Source organism: Blennius ocellaris, assembly GCF_963422515.1.
Source record: "Blennius ocellaris genome assembly, chromosome: 16".
Classification (NCBI taxonomy): domain Eukaryota; kingdom Metazoa; phylum Chordata; class Actinopteri; order Blenniiformes; family Blenniidae; genus Blennius; species Blennius ocellaris.
The window spans coordinates 24,557,740-24,579,639 of NC_137665.1; the positions used below are offsets into that span (position 1 = coordinate 24,557,740).

Genomic DNA, 21,900 nt, shown 5'->3' on the forward strand with positions numbered 1-21,900 from the left:
TATCTATCTATCTATCATCTATCTATCTATCAATCTATCATCCATCTATCTATCATCTATCTATCATCTATCTGTCATCTATCTATCTATCTATCTATCTATCTATCATCTATCTATCTATCAATCTATCATCCATCTATCTATCATCCATCTATCTATCTATCTATCTATCTATCTATCTATCATCTATCTATCTATCTATCTATCATCTATCTATCTATCATCTATCTATCTATCATCCATCTATCTATCATCCATCTATCTATCTATCTATCTATCTATCTATCTATCTATCATCTATCTATCTATCTATCATCTATCTATCATCTATCTATCTATCATCCATCTATCTATCTATCTATCTATCTATCTATCTATCTATCATCTATCTATCTATCTATCTATCTATCATCTATCTATCTAGGTGCACCGTCCTCGAGGTTCCTGCATGGTTCAGGTCTCTCCAGCTGACGGCTCTGGGATTCTCTTTACTCGCTTTTTGTTTTTGTTTTTTTTCCAAACACGATGAGACGCCCACGTTAGATTGAGGCGTGCCGAAGCAGGAGACCTGTAAAACCTCCAGGACCAGGACCAGGACCAGGACCAGGACCAGGACTGGACGCCCCGCCCCCCCAACCTTCCCGCGTTACCATCAGTCCGCTGGTGGCGAGCTCGGGCAGCGTGAGGGAGGCCGGCGTGGTGAGGCGGTTTCGCGCTCGCGTCAGCTGCAGCATCACAGCGTCCATCAGCTGCAGAAGCAGAAGAGACAGAACTTTAGAGGACAGACACAGAAACCCGGCGGGGGGGACGGGGTCTCCTGCTTACACACACCTTGTTGACCTCAGCGCCCGTCTTGAAGTGGTCGCTGTCGTCATGGCTGCTGAGGAGCAGCAGAGCCTGGTTCACGTGGTTCCTGGCATCCTGGATCTGATCCAGAAACAACAGTCAGTGGGTGTTGGGCCGGGTCCCTGCAGTAGCCACGCTTCAAGGCCCTCAAATATTTGGTCTTTCAACTGAACATTAACCAACTTGTATATCACCAGGGAGGGAGGGAGGAGCTCTGGAACTGGAAATGGCCTTTGAGCAAAACGTGCATCAGGAACTACCGCCGGTTAAAGTTCTGCGAGGGTTTGCTCGAAGACACTGGGCTCTTTTCTAACATGACCCGAAACTAAATCAACACATTTATGTGATCTTCTCGGGGAATTCAAGAGAAACCTGACGGAGTGCTGTGAAAAGTGAAAAATGATGCGGCAATAAGCCTGTCAAGCCTTAAAAATCCACAGAATGGTAGCTGTCGTCATTGTATTATCCACAGGGATCATAGCGCGTGAAAAACGTAGTGGCTTCTAGTCCAGACATTACGGTATCTACCAACATTACCGTCTAAGAAGCACCATTCTTTGCCGTTTTAGGTTCAAATTCAGCTTTAATCCAGCTGAGAGTGTTTTTACTTAAACCATGTTTGTACGAAGTAAAGAATGGAGGAACTATACTGGGGGGGGGGACGGGGGGGGGGGGGGGGGGGGGGGGCGTTCGGGGACGCATTAATTAATTCTGACCAAGGGTGGTTTTGAATGTCATTTTTGCCAATCTAGTGTTTTTAGATCAGCCTCTGTCAGTTTTCATATTTATACTTAAAAATTTGTTTTAGAAAAATCACATGGCGGCCGGATTAGATTGTCTGGCGGGCCGCTTCTGGCCCCCGGGCCGCATGTTTGACACCCCTGGTCTAGAGGATAGAAGTGGTTGATTATCAGTTGTGACAAGGTGTGTAACAATCAGTTTAATTTCAATTGAAGTTTTTAAGACTGTAAAAAAAGACGGCAGATAAAATGGCACTGGAGATGAGTAACCGTGGGTTACATGTCGAACAAAGGAGTTCCAGCTGTGACATCATGTCCCCGTGTCTCCCAGCCATGACTCCCAGAGACGTCCAGCAGGACCTGGAGGACCAGTTCAACCACGTTGTCTCCAGGCTGCAGTCCAAACACTTCTTCCAGTCCGACTGGGACGTGGCTTCCTGCGCCGTCTTCTTCATCTTTGTGGGTGAGCTGCAGCTTCACTGCAGGGAGGGACTCTTCCCCTTTGTTTTTCTTTGTTTCTTTGTTTTGTCCTTCAGCGTTCTGCTGCTCGTGGCAGACAAATTGCTATTTAAATATCTTCTCCGACTGCACGCAAAACACCGTCGCGTCTCCAGAAGACAAGTCTTCTGTCGTCTTCTAATTCTTTACGTTTTGATTCAACAGGACGACAAACAACTTTAAGGAAACAAATTGGTTCTTTTCTTTTTTTCTGTCCAGTCGTGTCAGCATTCATTTCTTTATATCAACACAATGATGAAGTTTAGTCGCTTTTCTTCTGAAAGTCTTTAATCACGCAGGTTATCCTAATTGTGGCGCTGAAATAAATATAATGAAACCATTACATTTTTTTTCCCATCAGTTGTGGGATCACAAGTAAAATAAGACGGTTCAGGTTGTTTATTTATTTTTATTTTTTTAATGACAATTTCTCCCCCAGCTTTTGTACATAATCTCAATTAAAGCCACATTTAATCTCAAATGCACAATATAATCATGTAAATAAACAATATAAACTGATGACAAAATCACCAGCAGAGCTGCTCATGTAAATGTTTGCTTCAGGTGAGAGGATGCTTTTCCTCAGCATCTGGGTGTGATCACACATCTGTGTGTGTGTGTGTGTGTGTGTGTGTGTGTGTGTGTGTGTGTGTGTGTGTGTGTGTGTGTGTGTGTGTGTGTGTGTGTGTGTGTGTTCTTCAATGATGTCAATCCCCCATGTGAGGGACATTCCCTCACTTCCCTTTCTCCAGCATGAAACATTTGTAAAAAGGAGCCAAAGAAACTTCCAGTGTCCTTCTCTTCTCTCCGTCAGACGGAGGTGACGGAGGTGACGGCGCTCGGTCGAACCTCCAGTCGTCCCCTCATTTTCTCATCTCGTCTTTCAGCCTCCGTAGAGCCAAATAAGGGCAAAAAGCCACGGCAGTGAGCACCAGTGAGGCCTCGGTATGTGTGTGTGTGTGTGTGTGTGTGTGTGTGTGTGTGTGTGTGTGTGTGTGTGTGTGTGTGTGTGTGTGTGTGTGTGTGTGTGTGTGTTTCTGTATGTGTGTGTGTTTCTGTGTGTGTGTGTGTGTGTGTGTGTGTGTGTGTGTGTGTGTGTGTGTGTGTGTGTGTGTGTGTGTGTGTGTGTGTGTGTTTCTGTATGTGTGTGTGTTTCTGTGTGTGTGTGTGTGTGTGTGTGTGTGTGTGTTTCTGTGTGTGTGTGTGTGTGATGCTACGACACTCGGATGTGTGTGAGGGTTAAAAGTGATTCCAAACCTGGTCAGCCCAGCAGATGATACAAGGTCTCTCCAGAGCTGCTCTGCGTTCTCCACAGCAACTCGTCCGTAGCGGCGTGGAGCCACCGGGGGCGGAGTTTACCTCGTGGTCGTCTCCAACCTGCGGCCCTTGGGTCAAACTGGAGAATGGCGCTGGAGGACGTGGCCGAGCCAGCTGCCATGTGCGGCTCTCAACACTTGGTTGGAAACCCGCTGGGGCCACCTGATGCTCTCGTACATACGTGTACAGATACAAGTGTGGCAGTGAAATGCAGCGACTGTCCACTGGTACCAAAGCTAAGTCAATAGCTTCAAGCATTGAGACTCCTTGTGACACTACTGGGTTGGGATTTAAAAGACAACATACAGTACATTGTTGGGGGCCACTCAACCTCATGGAAGGGGGAGGGGGGACCACGTTTTGAGAACAAAGAGATCACATGGTCAGAATGGAAAAGTTCGCCATTGATCCCGGATCACCCCCCGGATCACCCCCCTTCCAAGGTGCAATACTAGAGGCCAACGGCAGGGGGAGCCTGAGAGCTCCCTCACCAGCTGGAAGGTCCAGGGCGGGCCCTCCGTCAGGATTGGTCCACATGACCCAGAGCCGGCTGGAAACCCGACACCAGCCAAAAGGTATAAAACACCCCCGCGGGGGTGACTTCTTTCTCTCCAATGTTGAAACTTGCGTAAAGACGGACGCATCCGTTTCGCACGGAGACGAAGTGCCACGTGTGCCCGCTGACCGGGCCCGGAGTTCCACACCCGGCCGGACGAGCCGACAACCACCGTGGAATTACTTTCACTTTTCCCTTTTTCCTTTTTTTCTTCTTCACCGGAGTCCGAGTGTGCAGCTGCCAGCGCACCGTCCTCCCGCATGCAGACCTGAAGCCGCTTCTTCTCCCCCCTCCTCAAAAGAAGCGCTTGATCCTCCTCGGATCATCCTGTGGACTTTTCCTGTCCACAGACCATTTTAGCTTGTTTACCTGGGACGCCAGAGAGAAAAACAAGCTCCAGCCGGGAAATCAACGCACTTTCCCGGCCGCCGGCAGCACGTTCACCCTCATCAAACTGAGTAAGGCTTAGAGTCTGGGCAGGCAATGAGAATAACGTGACTGTAATATTGCTGTGTGTTTATTATTGTGTTGAAGTCAGGGACGCCGATCCCTGTTTCCAACCAATCTGTGTCTGCGCGTTGGATTTACATCCACGCGAACCTCCTCTCTCTCTCTCTCTCTCTCTCTGTCTAGACCCTACATATTCCCATATCTGGACTATAACTGGACTGGTGGAAAACTGCACAGTTCCACACACGGACTGTGTAGTTGGACAAATCTGTCCTCCTTTCTCCCCCTCCTTCTCCTTTCTCTCCGCTCCACTAACCGCGGCGCAAACTCAGCAAACAGCTGTTCCTGTGCGCCGCTCCACCCGCTTCTGTGACCGTGTGTAGTTCACTGTCCCTGGGATTTCTCAGCCACGAGCCCCCAGGCGCGCTCCGAGCAGGCTCACGAGCCGTGCACGAGCACAGTGACGTCACGCTGTCCAGAAAGAGTGCGCCAAGCGCCTCTGGTGGCCGCGTTGGTGATTGCAATCTCTTGAGAGGTCGCCACTCGGTGGACAAGTCGAGTCATTGCATTCTCCCTCCGTGCGCCGCCACGCCCCTAGTGGTCGTTCCGGTTACTGCCTCGAACCAGACGCCTGCCGCCATCTAGTGTCCGTTCGAGGTCATTACACCCAGACACACTGACCCTCCGACGCCTGCCGCCACCTGGTGGACGTTCGTGGTCATTACATCCCCACTCAGGCTTCCACACCCTCACTCACACACACACACACACACACACACACCCTCTTTCTTTGTACATAGTGTTTGCTGTTTAATAGATTAGATCTTCGTGTTTGATTGTTTATTACTTAATTGTGTTGTTTTAATAAATGATTTATGAATTATTTTTGAATAATACATTTTTGTTAATAAACGCTTTTTAACTGAATTGATCGATTCTTGGTTATCATTGTGTATTTATTGTTGACAATTCACTGGTTTGTAACAGTCTGTGCTCGAATCTCACACCTTCCTTGTTATTTAATATTGTTATATTTACACAGAAATATTAACTTTACTTAAATAACCTTTTTGACAAACGAGACTGAAATTTGGTATTAGCTATTTCCAGCTTAGCTGGTGGTGCCCCGATTTAATTATTATTTGATAAAAAACCAATTTATGCAAATTAATAATTTTTATTAATAAATTATTTTTGATAATTTATTAACTTTTGAGTACCGTATTTTCTGCCCTATAAGGCGCACCGGGTTATAAGGCGCACCTATATTGATTGACATAATTTACAACTTCATTCATATATAAGGCACACCGCCCTATAAGGCGCATGGAACAGACCAGTGGTCAGCAACATTTATAGCTCAAAGCCATTAGGTTACATTTTCCATTGCTTCTAACACCCAGAGAGGTGCACACGCTTTATTTTGATAGTCCTACCTGCAGCCTATGCCAGTAGCACACTACACACAAAACCTTCTTCACTACTGGTTGACAACTTACAACTACCGGTAATAATAATAATAATAATAAACTAAACTACATGAACTAAGCAACAAAAACACAACACAACACAATTATTACCGACACCACAAACCAAATATAACCCCCAATAACTGCATTTAAAACACCACAAACAGCTGCAATGAATTATGGGAGTTTCTATCGGCTGCACTGAGGAGCTCAGGTTGAATTTGTCGCTGCAAGGCATGATGTCCCATCATGCCTTGCAGCGACAAATTCATGTTTTGTGTTGTTGGAGGTTATTGTGGCTCGTTGTTGGGCTTGGTGTTGATTGTGTTTATGCTGTGTTTTTGTTCCCCAGTTTAGGGAGTAATTATTTCATCTAGTTTATTTTGGTTTGTTAGAACGTTGGTGTGCAACCATGAGTACTCTAGGAGTTGCTGACGAGTAACTAACCGTTTACTTTATTAGTAATTCCAATTTTTCCTAAATTACTTTCAGTAATCTATTACTTTCAGTAATCCATTACTTACAGTAATTATTTATGCTAATTACCAACCATAAATCCCAACATAATGGTGCCCCGTGTGAGGCTGTTTTAAAACCAGTATTGTCACAATATCTGCATAATTTATCCAGAATTGTCTGTTTAGTTTTACAACCGATAACTTTGTTTCTCTCAGAACTTAGTTTTTCGAAGAACACGTTACAGCACTGCTAAGCAAAGTCAATTGTGTTTGTGAAGTGGTAAAGCCTTCTTTCCTTGCAATTTCATGCATTCTTTTATTTCTGGCATAGAGATAAATGTACACTAACCCGCTATTGCTCACCCAAGGTGCTAACTCCACCCTGTTAACTTGAGAGAGGTTACAGTTAGAGCAATTAGCAACCCACAGAGTTGTAAGCTACAGGTGTAACCATCACCTGTGCATTAACAACATTTTGGCACTTTTCAAAACACAGCTTTCGCGTGACTCCTACCATGAGTAGTCAGAGACACTGCGTGCTCGGAGCAGAGACTCCTCGGGAGCCACATGACCCAGCCCTGCAGACTGTGGTCGCTGGTCTCCTATGCCTCTCCACACAGGAGAGAAGAAACCTCAACAGCTACAGCTTAGAGACCTGTGAAGCAGAGATCAGGCAGCTGTTAAGCTATGTGAGAAACCCGGTTGGTCAGGTAGAGCTCACCATTCCGGATGTGTTAGGCCACATTGCACTGCTCTACCAGCGCAAGGCCGAGCTGCAAGCTCTCGAAGCTCAAGAGCAGCTCTCCCAGCTGCAACTTTACAGTTCACAGCTGAGGATTAACCATGCCCAGCTGAAGCTGGAGAACTCCCGCCTGCGACAGGAGATCCAGGCCAGGGACCATCAGGCTCCTTATACGGAACCTATTGGGTTACTAACCCGAACTTCTGTGAAAGAAGTCAAAACAGACACCTCATCTGATGATTCATCAGAAGATGAGTCAGGTTATGGCTCTCAGCACAATGAGCCAAATCACATTGGGGTAAAACCTGGTGCAGCTCTCAGCAGAGACGCAGCACATCTCCGCAGTCTGGAAAATGTCCAGTCAGATGGACAAATTACCCCAGTTATGCGCATTCTTGAAGCTGTCCAGTCAGGTGGACAGCCTCCTCCAGGTCTCAACAGTCCTGAGGTGGTCCAGTCAGGTGGACCGCCCACCACAGGTGAGTGTAGACTTGGAGCTGTCCCGTCAGGGGGACAGACTGCATCAAGCTTCCCCGCAGCCATGGCGAGGGGGGGGCTTGACACACAGCCAGGGGGGCGTGGCATAAGACACCTGCCCAGTGTTGTGGGAGTTGACTGCATCCCACTGAACCGACACCCAGTCCCCCCAGCTTTTCACTTTAAGGACCGCAGGGTCCCGGTGTGCTCTGACACACATCCACCGGTGCTTAGCCGCACCACAATGCGCTCTCACGGCTCTTTCACTCCTGTCCAGGAGAATGAAAGGAGTTATTCTGCAGCACCTCACCGTGCTATCAGCTTTGGTCCTCCACTCACTGGAGACCCTCTTGGTCATCATGACCCTCACTCTCTCCACCGGAGAGAACCAGGGGGGTCTAGCTCAGATGACTCGGACCATTCCGGTCCCCCAAGGGAACGTGGTCTTCGGACCCGCCAGCTTGAGTCCCTTGCAGAGGACATAGAGCAGTTCAACCCAAACAACCGGGAGGTTAGTATAGAGGACTACCTCCGGGAGGTTGAACGCTGCCTCCTCGACCTGCCTCATCCTTCGTCACGTGAGAAGCTGAAGCTTCTCTGGAAGACGACGTCCAGGAGCGTCCATGTTTACATGGAATCCCTCCCACTTGCCGTCAGAGACCATTACTCATCCCTCTGTCATGCACTTAGGGAAGAGTATTCTCTGTACAATGATCCTGCCTCTGCAACCTTTGGTGCACTTGCCATTACTCAGAAGGAGGCGGAGCCTCCCAGAGAGTACTATAGGCGCCTTAGGGCCGCCTACTTCCAAGGCCGCAGTGCACCGGGGTTGGATGAAGACCAGACTTTAAAGTCACTCTTCATGAACAACCTCCACAACAGTGTGCGGTTCGATGTCGCTCTTTTCTGCAGGACTACAAACCCCACCATGAAAGACCTCCGCAAACATGCGCAGATGGTGTGGGAGCTGCGTCACAGTTCAGGTGAAAACCATGATGGTGACGCAGGTGTCCTGAGAATGCAGGCGACTGGAAACACGAACCTGGCACCTGTAGGTCACGAGGTCCCCTCCCCCACACTTGCTGTGGATGGGGGACCCGTTAGATGTCCACAACCTCGACCACGAGGTGGACAACGGCCCAGAGGTAAGAGATCAGGCAGACCGAGACCTCACCACTCCCAGCGGAGAGGTGAGTCTCACAACCGAGGCCGAGGTCAGACCCAAAACCACTGGGACGCAGACGTCCCAGAGTGGATTAAAACCTGCCTCAAGGAGGTGATGCAGGACCTGAACCCGCCTGGTCAGAAGGAACCCGGCTCCCCTGAGGAACCGGACTCCCAGCCCCTGACCGCATGACTAGGCCGGTCGCCTCTCCCCTCCATACACAAAGTTTGCTTTGTCAGGAACAGGAGGAGGAGATCCAGGAGGTCAAAGAGGCCCTCAGAACCAATAGAGGAGCCCCCTTTGACATTCTTGGGTGATCTTGTACGCAATGGCACTGCCAACCGCGTATACACTTCAGTGATGGTAGGGGGTGTAGACACCCTCGCCCTGCTTGATTCTGGGTCAGGAATCACCCTCATGTGTTCAGCCACCTTCACGCAGGTTGCTAGAACCATGCGTGCCCTACGAAAGCCACACCAGGTGGAAGAGTGTAGCATAAACATCAGAAGCTTCACTCAGGACTCGTCTCCCATCACTAAACGTGTCTGGGTCGACATAACTTTCCAGGACATGTCGGTGACACATCCCATCTATGTCACTGACCTGAACACAGAGGAACTTCTTATTGGTCAGGACCTCTTAAACCGACTGGCCGTGCTGATGGACTGCAACCAATGGCGCCTTTGGTCCCAAGTCACCAGCCCGACTCCTCTTGGCCCTTAACCAGGCCACCAAGCTTTCAACAGCAGAGTCGATGCCATCCAGTCTAGAGGTCCCCTACCAATACTTGGGTCTCTCCCAGAGTTTGACCCCAGCCAATCCACTTCAGGGCTCCCTGACAGTCAGCATCCGCCGCAGGTGACGAGCCGAGACCCAGTTCAAGCACACCACTCTTTACTCTTGTCACTGAAGGACGTGAGTTCTTCTTTGTACATGAGTACTTCTTTGCACGCCCACCACACCGTGGGGGGTGCACACATGGATGGAACCTCGGTTCCGGAGGCACCTTTGGCGCGCTGGTCCGAGAGATCGGCCACCGACGCCGGCCTGCTTAAAGTTCCGAGCCACCGCTCACTTTCAGCAGGGTCACTCCAGACCTTTACCAAGGTCCCTGGTTCATGTGTCTCCTCGACTCGCTGTCCAGATCCCGACCCGGTGATCTGTGACACATCTCTTCTGGAGCTGAACAATCGTTCAGCCAACCCGCAGGTCCACAATCTGACACACGGTCAGATTAAAGTGACCGCATTTCCACCTTTAGAGATGTCAACTGACAGTTCATTTCACAATCTTGAACTGATGGTGCCTCTCACTGACAACCTGCTATCGTCCCCCACCCGTGACGACACGCATGACACCGCTCTCCTCATTCCCACAACCAAAGCCATTACCAGCGCTCACCATGTTAACCTTGAACAGGTTCTCCATGGAATAAAACCGAGCACTGAAGGTGACCTGGTTGTGCACGCTCCGATGACTCAACCAGAGAATACAGACACTTCAGGGAAACAGACCGCGTCTGTACCAGAAGAACCTTATTCAGGTTTCGAGTCAAAGACCGAGCCACACCCTGCTAAAGCTAGCGCTTTACACAGCAGAAACGAGGAGATGCATCCATTGAGGTCTTCCGCGATTATCACACGATCTTCGCGCGGGTCTCGCACGAAAGGGGGGTCACAGACCTCCACCTGGCGTGCGTCCCCACTGACCTCAAGGCACCACAATCTTCTGTACACCAGTACATACTCTTTCTAGCTGTATACGTGGTAAAGCGGCGCGGAACCACAAAGGTGGTCCCCGCTAACCAGTATCAGCTAGTTTCTTCCTTTGGCAACCGCCAGTTCGCCTGGAACCGGTGCCACTTCGGCTACTTAGACCCACCATCGGTGTCTACCATCCTTCTCCACACCATGATGAGTAATATTGCTGCTCACGGCAACCCTCATCTATGTGGATGACTTCCTCATGCGTCACTGCACCTGTGAGGAACATTTAGCCGAGACACGACACGTCCTTTATCAACTTCTGGTAGCGTGAACCAAACTTGCTCTCAGCATAGTTTGGGATGCCGCACCAAAGTTGAATTCATTGGGCTCATAGGTGGCGCTGATGGGACTGAACCCCCAGCAGGGAGAGTTCACGCCAGTCAAAACCTCAGAGCCCGACTAACGTGTCATAACTTGGGAGCCTCCATCTTGACACAGCCATTCCGGCTGCTGCCCTCCTTCTGAACCAAGCGTTCAGCCACTGGAGCTTCCCATCTTTGGTCGACTCAGACAGGCACACATGCCACACGCAGTGTCATGGTTGCCCTGTACGACATTTTGGTAATGGAGGCCAACCTCCATTCACCATACCACTCCTAGTCATTTTCCCAGGTTGACCGAGTCAACCACAGCACCACCCACATACTCCGGTATGGCAACAGCGGTGGTGCAGATGGAGACGTGAGCCTCCAACGGGTGTTGGCGACCAATCGGTCCACCATACACCACTCCACAGGTTCCACTCCCTCCAAAGAATGACTGGTAGAGAAATGACCTTACACTGCACCTTCTGGACCAGCCAGAAGAGGTCAGTGTTGTCACGGCCTGCACTGCAGAGCCACTCAATCAATTTACTCCCTCGGAGTAAGGTCAACTCCTCCCCTAGCGAGGGGGGAGAACCTCCATTCCAGGAGCAGAACAGATTTTAATCAGTAGGGTTTAGTGCCAGCATGCTCAATTCCCATCAGGTGCATGTACTAACCCCTGCCACCATCAGAAATCTAACCCTGCCTCCTTAAACAACGTGAGCAGTTACAAAGCTCGAGTTGAACCATTCAGGGAAATATAGTCACTGTAAACTCATATCCAGCTCTGTTAACACCACTTAGTATGCCTTAGACCAGTCAAGTATTGTTTAGGAGAAATAACCCCTGTGTGTAGTCAGAAATCTCACACGAGATCGAAGGGAGATTAGCTCCTCCGTTAGCAGCTTCAGTACAGGTAGAACCACCTTACTTAGCTCCACTAACCCGGGTTGAGCAATTTCTCAAGACTAACACCACCACGGTTATACAACCTTCACAGATACATCTGACAGTCTCGGCAGTGCTATTTTAACCTCTGTGAAACCACAGAGCCAAGAGTTGTGATTTCTTCAAAACTTAGCCATTATTAACAGAAATAATGTGTACAGTTTGAAGCCTCTGTAGTGAAAGTTGGGTTTTGGAAGGGAACACACACGTGCACCTCCACACACCACACTTCACTCTCACTCCAAACCGGAGCAGGTGCACCAAAACCCCCCAGACGGCTGGTGGCTTTTGGACACTTGCTCACTGGTGCAACCACATCCACAGTTTACAGATCAGACTCTACTCCTTGTATCCGGTACCTCCGCTTTTGTAAACTTGTCCTCGAGCTGCCTACTAACCCATTTCCCTCCTATTCTTCAACTTTCCTGCCCTTTCCTACCTCTTTCATGTTCACTGGTGATGCACTTGTAAGAAATGAAATGTATGAAGGCTTAGATAGTTAGAACAGGAATAGTAGGTCTGCCCAGACTAGCCTTACCCTGCCCAGACTAGCCTTGCCCTGCTCGGACAATAACCTCATGTATGAACTGTTGGACAGAAATGACCTTGTGTTCTACAGGACATTGGGACATTCACAGACTCATAGACGTTTCGGCCCAGGTTTGCTCCAAAGCCTGAGATCCGCATCCCACTCTTCGGACCAAAGGGGGGATGTTGGGGGCCACTCAACCTCATGGAAGGGGGAGGGGGGACCACGTTTTGAGAACAAAGAGATCACATGGTCAGAATGGAAAAGTTCGCCATTGATCCCGGATCACCCCCCGGATCACCCCCCTTCCAAGGTGCAATACTAGAGGCCAACGGCAGGGGGAGCCTGAGAGCTCCCTCACCAGCTGGAAGGTCCAGGGCGGGCCCTCCGTCAGGATTGGTCCACGAACCCAGTTCGACCCAACCCATCTGTGTCTGCGCGTTGGATTTACATCCACCCGAACCTCCTCTCTCTCTCTCTCTCTCTCTCTCTCTCTCTCTCTCCGTCTAAGTCCTGTATATTCTCATTTCTGGACTGGTGTGTACAGCTCCACAGTTACACACCGCGGGACTGTGCAGCTAGACATATTCTGTCCACTGCCCTTCTCCCTCCTCTTCTCCTTTCTCTCTCCGCTCCAGTAAACGATCGCGTAAAAGCAGCCGCGCGCTGCTGCATGCGCTTCTGTGACCGTGTGTAGTTCACTGTCCCTGGGATTTCTCAGTCACGAGCCCCCAGGCGCGCTCCGAGCAGGCTCACGAGCCGTGCACGAGCACAGTGACGTCATGCCGTCCAGAAGGAGTGCGCCGAGCGCCTCTGGTGGCCGCGTTGGTGATTGCAATCTCTTGAGAGACCGCCACTCGGTGGACAAGTCGAGTCATTGCATTCTCCCTCCGTGCGCCGCCGCGCCCCTAGTGGTCGTTCCGGTTACTGCCTCGAACTAGACGCCTGCCGCCATCTCGTGTCCGTTCGAGGTCATTACACCCACACACACTGACCCTCCAACGCCTGCCGCCACCTGGTGGACGTTCGTGGTCATTACACCCCACTCAGGCTTCCACACATTCACTCACACACACACACACACACACACACACACCCTCTTTCTTTGTACATAGTGTTTGCTGTTTAATAGATTAGATCTTCGTGTTTGATTGTTTATTACTTTATTGTGTTGTTTTAATAAATGATTTATGAATTATTTTTGAATAATACATTTTTGTTAATAAACGCATTTTAACTGAATTGATCGATTCTTGGTTATCATTGTGTATTTATTGTTGACAATTCACTGGTTTGTAACAGTCTGTGCTCGAATCTCACACCTTCCTTGTTATTTAATATTGTTATATTTACACCGAAATATTAACTTACTTAAATAACCCTTTTTGACAAACGAGACTGAAATTTGGTATTAGCTATTTCCAGCTTAGCTGGTGGTGCCCCGATTTAATTATTATTTGATAAATAACCAATTTATACAAATTAATAATTTTTATTAATAAATTATTTTGGATAATTTATTAACTTTTGAGTAATTGCTCAATTACTCTAGGAGTTGCTGATGAGTAACTAACCGTTTACTTCATTAGTAATTCCAATTTTTCCTAAATTACTTTCAGTAATCTATTACTTTCAGTAATCCATTACTTACAGTAATTATTTATGCTAATTACCAACCATAAATCCCAACATAATGGTGCCCCGTGTGAGGGTGTCTTAAAACCAGTATTGTCACAATATCTGCATAATTTATCCAGAATTGTCTGTTTAGTTTTACAACCGATAACTTTGTTTCTCTCAGAACTTAGTTTTTCGAAGAACACGTTACAGCACTGCTAAGCAAAGTCAATTGTGTTTGTGAAGTGGTTAGAGTCTTTTTCTTGCATTTTCATGCATTCTTTTATTTCTAGCATAGAGATAAATGTACACTAACCCGCTATTGCTCACCCAAGGTGCTAACACCACCCTGTTAACTTGAGAGAGGTTACAGTTAGAGCAATTAGCAACCCACAGAGTTGTAAGCTACAGGTGTAACCATCACCTGTGCATTAACAACAATTTGGCACTTTTCAAAACACAGCTTTCGCGTGACTCCTACCATGAGTAGTCAGAGACACTGCGTGCTCGGAGCAGAGACTCCTCGGGAGCCACATGACCCAGCCCTGCAGACTGTGGTCGCTGGGCTCCTATGCCTCTCCACACAGGAGAGAAGAAATCTCAACAGCTACAGCTTAGAGACCTGTGAAGCAGAGATCGGGCAGCTGTTAAGCTATGTGAGGAACCCGGTTGGTCAGGTAGAGCTCACCATTCCGGATGTGTTAGGCCACATTGCACTGCTCTACCAGCGCAAGGCCGAGCTACAAGCTCTCGAAGCTCAAGAGCAGCTCTCCCAGCTGCAACTTTACAGTTCGCAGCTGAGGATTAACACTGCCCAGCTGAAGCTGGAGAACTCCCGCCTGCGACAGGAGATCCAGGCCAGGGACGATCAGGCTCCTTATACGGAACCTATTGGGTTACTAACCCGAACTTCTGTGAAAGAAGTCAAAACAGACACATCATCTGATGATTCGTCAGACGATGAGTCAGGTTATGGCTCTCAGCACAATGAGCCAAATCACATTGGGGTAAAACCTGGTGCAGCTCTCAGCAGAGACGCAGCACATCTCCGCAGTCTGAAAAATGTCCAGTCAGATGGACAAATGACCCCAGTTATGCGCATTCTTGAAGCTGTCCAGTCAGGTGGACAGCCTCCTCCAGGTCTCTACAATCCTGAGGTGGTCCAGTCAGGTGGACCGACCACCACAGGTGAGTGTAGACTTGGAGCTGTCCCGTCAGGGGGACAGACTGCATCAAGCTTCCCCGCAGCCATGGCGAGGGGGGGGCTTGACACACAGCCAGGGGGGCGTGGCATAAGACACCTGCCCAGTGTTGTGGGAGTTGACTGCATCCCACTGAACCGACACCCAGTCCCCCCAGCTTTTCACTTTAAGGACCGCAGGGTCCCGGTGTGCTCTGACACACATCCACCGGTGCTTAGCCGCACCACAATGCGCTCTCACGGCTCTTTCACTCCTGTCCAGGAGAATGAAAGGAGTTATTCTGCAGCACCTCACCGTGCTATCAGCTTTGGTCCTCCACTCACTGGAGACCCTCTTGGTCATCATGACCCTCACTCTCTCCACCGGAGAGAACCAGGGGGGTCTAGCTCAGATGACTCGGACCATTCCGGTCCCCCAAGGGAACGTGGTCTTCGGACCCGCCAGCTTGAGTCCCTTGCAGAGGACATAGAGCAGTTCAACCCAAACAACCGGGAGGTTAGTATAGAGCACTACCTCCGGGAGGTTGAACGCTGCCTCCTCGACCTGCCTCATCCTTCGTCACGTGAGAAGCTGAAGCTTCTCTGGAAGACGACGTCCAGGAGCGTCCATGTTTACATGGAATCCCTCCCACCTGCCATCAGAGACCATTACTCATCCCTCTGTCATGCACTTAGGGAAGAGTATTCTCTGTACAATGATCCTGCCTCTTCAACCTTTGGTGCACTTGCCATTACTCAGAAGGAGGCGGAGCCTCCCAGAGAGTACTATAGGCGCCTTAGGGCCGCCTACTTCCAAGGCCGCAGTGCACCGGGGTTGGATGAAGACCAGACTTTAAAGTCACTCTTCATGAACAACCTCCACAACAGTGTGCGGTTCGATGTCGCTCTGTTCTGCAGGACTACAAACCCCACCATGAAAGACCTCCGCAAACACGCGCAGATGGTGTGGGAGCTGCGTCACAGTTCAGGTGAAAACCATGATGGTGACGCAGGCGTCCTGAGAACGCAGGCGACGGGAAACACGAACCCGGCACCTGTAGGTCACGAGGTCCCCTCCCCCACACTTGCTGTGGATGGGGAACCCGTTAGATGTCCACAACCTCGACCACAAGGTGGACAACGGCCCAGAGGTAAGAGATCAGGCAGACCGAGACCTCACCACTCCCAGCGGAGAGGTAAGTCTCACAACCGAGGCCGAGGTCAGACCCAAAACCACTGGGACGCAGACGTCCCACAGTGGATTAAAACCTGCCTTAAGGAGGTGATGCAGGACCTGAACCCGCCTGGTCAGAAGGAACCCGGCTCCCCTGAGGAACCGGACTCCCGGCCCCTGACCGCATGACTAGGCCGGTCGCGTCTCCCCTCCGCACACAAAGTTTGCTTTGTCAAGAGGAGGAGGAGGAGATCCAGGAGGTCAAACAGGCCCTCAGAACCAACAGAGGAGCCCCCTTTGACATTCTTGGGTGATCTTGTACGCAATGGCACTGCCAACCGCGTATATACTTCAGTGATGGTAGGGGGTGTAGACACCCTCGCCCTGCTTGATTCTGGGTCAGAAATCACCCTCATGTGTTCAGCCACCTTCACGCAGGTTGCTAGAACCATGCGTGCCCTAGGAAAGCCACTTCAGGTGGAAGAGTGTAGCATAAACATCAGAAGCTTCACTCAGGACGTGTCTCCCATCACTAAACATGTCTGGGTCGACATAACTTTCCAGGACATGTCGGTGACACATCCCATCTATGTCACTTACCTGAACACAGAGGAACTTCTTATTGGTCAGGACCTCTTAAACCGACTGGCCGTGCTGATGGACTGCAACCAATGGCGCCTTTGGTCCCAAGTCACCAGCCCGACTCCCCTTGGCCCTGAACCAGGCCACCAAGCTTTCAACAGCAGAGTCGATGCCATCCAGTCTAGAGGTCCCCTACCAATACTTGGGTCTCTCCCAGAGTTTGACCCCAGCCAATCCACTTCAGGGCTCCCTGACAGTCAGCATCCGCCGCAGGTGACGAGCCAAGACCCAGTTCAAGCACACCACTCTTTACTCTTGTCACTGAAGGACGTAAGTTCGTCTTTCTACATGAGTACTTCTTTGCACGCCCACCACACCGTGGGGGGTGCACACATGGATGTAACGTCGGTTCCGGAGGCACCTTTGGCGCGCTGGTCCGAGAGATCGGCCACCGACGCCGGCCTGCTCAAAGTTCCGAGCCACCGCTCACTTTCAGCATGGTCACTTCAGACCTTAACCAAGGTCCCTGGTTCATGTGCCTCCTCGACTCGCTGTCCAGATGCCGACCCGTTGATCTGTGACACATCTCTTCTGGAGCTGAACAATCGTTCAGCCAACCCGCGGGTCCACAATCTGACACACAGTCAGATTAAAGTGACCGCATTTCCACCTTTAGAGATGTCAACTGACAGTTCATTTCACAATCTTGAACTGATGGTGCCTCTCACTGACAACCTGCTGTCGTCCCCCACCCGTGACGACACGCATGACACCGCTCTCCTCATTCCCACAACCAAAGCCATTACCAGCGCTCACCATGTTAACCTTGAACAGGTTCTCCATGGAATAAAACCGAGCACTGAAGGTGACCTGGTTGTGCAGGCTCCGATGACTCAACCAGAGAATACAGACGCTTCAGGGAAACAGACCGCGTCTGTACCAGAAGAACCTTATTCAGGTTTCGAGTCAAAGACCGAGCCACACTCTGCTAAAGCTAGCGCTTTACACAGCAGAAACGAGGAGATGCATTCATTGAGGTCTTCCGCGATTATCACACGATCTTCGCGCGGGTCTCGCACGAAAGGGGGGTCACAGACCTCCCTCCGGCGTGCGTCCCCACTGACCTCGAGGCACCGCCATCTTGTGTACACCAGTACATACTCTTTCTAGCGGTATACGCGGTAAAGCGGCGCGAAACCACAAAGGTGGTCCCCGCTAACCAGTAGCAGCTAGTTTCTTCCTTTGGCAACCGCCAGTTCGCCTGGAACCGGTGCCACTTCGGCTACTTAGACCCACCATCGGTGTCTACCATCCTTCTCCACACCATGATGAGTAACATTGCTGCTCACGGCAACCCTCATCTATGTGGATGACTTCCTCATGCGTCACTGCACCTGTGGGGAACATTTAGCCGAGACACGACACGTCCTTTATCAACTTCTGGTAGCGTGAACCAAACTTGCTCTCAGCATAGTTTGGGATGCCACACCAAAGTTGAATTCATTGGGCTCATAGGTGGCTGTCAGGTTTAGGCTACAGACATTTATTAAATCTGCAAGAAAGAAGAAGACAACACGAATGAGCTTTGGTTACTCGCGAGGAGAATGGCCTAGGAGCGTGTTCAGATTACACCTCCTACCCACTCTGAGCTTCAGACCATTTCTCCTGCGGTTTTATTTCATTAAACAAAGGGGAGGGTTTACAGGATACACATCATAGTAACAAAACATTCTGTGAGTTTTAACAGTTTATCAACTATGAATACAATCAAAGGACATCCCGCGCATGGGACGTCGAGATGGCAGCTGTGTGGAAGACGTGGCTCATCTTGTTTATCAGCCTCGGTCAGGTTGACCTGCTCAGAACATGTGATTAGTGAGCAGCGCCTGAGAGGCGCTGCTAAGAGAGAATACACAGAAATAAGATAGAACTTGAATATGAATATAATTAAGCACGAATATGGCAACTACATATAAAATTACTCTGACACACACACACACACACACACACACACACACACACACACACACACACACACACACACACACACACACACACACACACACACACACACACGTGTTGTATGTCCATGTCTCAGCTATGTTCCTTCCACAGGATGGGACAATCATCAATGTGGCCCTATGGCGAGAGGCCGTCCTCCGTCCACTGAAGTTGGGAGACGTAGTCATTGTGACGCACGTTAAGGCCGTCAACAACGACTACGTCTCCCAACTTCATACCACAAACTACACCACTTTCAAGGTCATTTTCTCTTCCATGTTTTCTACTGAATTTGGTCACTTCTCTTTCAGAGTTGCCACTAATTTGTGCCGTCATTGTCCAACAGGATGTGGAACACGACTCCACCCTTGAGGTGGTGGGGTCGACCGTGTCAGAAGGGGACAGCACGGTCCCACTTCTAACACAGGATGGTGACGTGGTCACCATACAGAAAGACATCTGGGATCCGCACCAGCACCTCCTCACTGAGGGTCCGGTCCACATGGAGGTCAAATACCAGGGGACCGTGATAATCCAAATTAAAACAATAAAATCTGTTGAATGATTTCACATTCACTAACTTTTGTCATTTGTTGTCTTTTTGTTGTGTTTTTTTATCATTCCCTGTATGATCTTTTCATTCCAAGTCAAACATTTGAGAGTGTGACAGTCAGCACAGATTCAGCTGGTGAAAGTTGCAGATGAGAACAAAAACACACACACACACACACAAATACAACCAAATAGCTTTGCTCCCTGTTGGTTTCTTCTCCTCTGATATTCTCCACCACAGTTTCCCAGTCCTGCTGTTGATGGACCATCTGCACTGGTTGAAACCTTTTCTCAAGCATTTCAAACATCAGTTTTTTCAAACCTTTTCTTCAACGATGTTTCAAACGTCCAGTATGAAACCTTTTTTCTTGTGTGTGTGTGTGTGTGTCTTAAATAGCTATATTGAATAGAATAAATCTCTCTCTCTCTCTCTCTCTCTCTCTCTCTCTCTCTCTCTCTCTCTCTCTCTCTCTCTCTCTCTCTCTCTCTCTCTCTCTCTCTCTCTCTCTCTCCTGATCTTCACGGTTTTTCACTTCATGATCGGCTTCTGTCAATATTTAACGATGCAGTGTGCTATTTCCGCCAGCTGATTTCAAAATAAAACCTCCAATCCCTACGGAGACGCCTGCTTTACCGACTGACAATAGAGACTTTGGTTGATGAAAGATGGATAGATTTTGTATATTTGTTTTGCCCTGACACTGTAACTGTGAAAACTGAAAATTTCAATAAAAATTAAGTTTAAAAAAAAAAAAAAAAACCTCCAATCACCTCGCCTGGAATGGTTCTTAATTTCTATAAAGAATGATTTATTCAAGCTAAAAACTACTCATTAAAGGTTCTGAATTGATATGTATAGAATGAAGGTTTATTTCATGTGTGGACACAAATTTGATTATTCAAATCTGTAACAACAAATTAAATATATTTAAATAGAAGCACACAAAACATAATAGAGCAAAGCAAAGCCAAATGTAAGTAATTAAATTAATAATGCCAAGCCAAATGAGAAAAAGTGGGACAAAAGGTTTATTTAATTAAAGTTGTGTGATATTAGGTAAAACTTTATTTTTATTTCTATTTTTGTTAATATGATGATGCATTTCAAAATAAAATACCTTTTAAATTTTTTATATATCAAACAATCATTGATTTTGAGTGATAGTACACGTTGCTAGGATGCCACTCTGTCAGTATGAAGGAATTCTGAAGTATAATTTCAAAATTAAACAACTTTGAATATTGGACTATGACGTCCTTTCACCTTACTTTGAGGTGGAATATCTCAGAAATTCCTAGTTGTCCCGGGGTCATTCCACCTCACAGTGATGGTGCACCAGCCCAGCATAGCACTCAGTTAGTTTGGAAGAATTCAGATTTTTCGTTTCAAAATACAACAACTTTGGAAATTTGAAGGAATTGTGATTATTCCTTCATCATTGAGCTGTATAGGTGATTGTTGTGCTGGATCACAGATTTACACCTGGAGGAATGTCAATAAATATACTACCTTTGTTCTGAGATGTCCACAGTACAGTTGAAGTGAAATATAAAGTACTCCATAACCCCACAATACTAAGGAGAAAACACAAAAAGTCTAAACTATTTGATTGTTCTTTATTCAGTCATCTGTGTGGCATTCACAATATCCCTGATAATGTCTTTTGTTGATTTGTTTCCAAAATGTCCGATATTACAGAAAACACATGTAAATGTCTTGAAAAGCGATTCATTTCCTGACTCGTCTCGGAGGACTTCTTTAGACCAGACTTTGTCCTGCTCCTCCATGTCCAGTTCAGACTCCAGGTCATCAGACAGTAAACAGGTCCATGTTCTCCTGAAGCCACTTTGCTGCACGTCTGCAGTCTCCAACAATCCTTGATTCACACGTTTCCTCTGGAAAAGACAGAAACAGGATCAATAGTATTTGACCATCAGAGACTGAAACCAGACTCTTCTACTGTCGTCTCCACCTGGTGGAGGGACGTCCAGTGTGAAAGACACATTAGTGCACTGCTCTTCTTCAAACACACACATTTCAATATTCAAACACATCAAGACACTATGAGGGTTTTTAATTCGTCACACTGACGTTATATTATATTTATATTGATTATATTAGTCATTTCAACAATGATTCATTGTCGGCTTCAAAACCTGACAGACATTAACTCAACATTGTGTAGAAAACCAAGACAACACAACTTATATAAAACTAATAGTTATGCTCATTTAATAATATTTACCTATAAATGAAAATTAAAAGCAGCCACCTTTATCAATCGCTGCTGGATCATTATCATTATTATTATTATTTCACCCATCGCATATACAGTAACTTTATGTCACAGTAACTTTTTTATAAACTGTAAAAAAGGTAAACCTGAGGTGCTTTATTTATCGTCACCATTTGCATGAGTTAGCGTGTTTCACCAGTGGTTTAGTTTACATGTCATTTTAAAGCTCATCATCATCAATATGTGTTAGTTTATAGCAGGTATAGAAACGGCAAACACATGCAAAAAACC

The 21,900-nt window shown here is 48.1% G+C and overlaps 1 protein-coding gene across 1 annotated transcript in view; it reads right to left on the reverse strand.

Annotated features, from left to right (window-relative positions):
• The window catches only part of LOC308141088 (protein rogdi homolog), a gene marked incomplete at both ends in the record, with an annotated part of 33,646 nt that extends 32,321 nt beyond the window's left edge, over positions 1-1,325 (reverse strand). The window contains 3 exons of the mRNA XM_080511091.1: positions 651-749; positions 832-927; positions 1,317-1,325. Coding sequence (XP_080367217.1) covers positions 651-749; positions 832-927; positions 1,317-1,325 — 204 coding nt within the window. The remainder of the gene's footprint in view (positions 1-650; positions 750-831; positions 928-1,316) is intronic.
• Between the last annotated feature and the right edge of the window lie 20,575 nt (positions 1,326-21,900).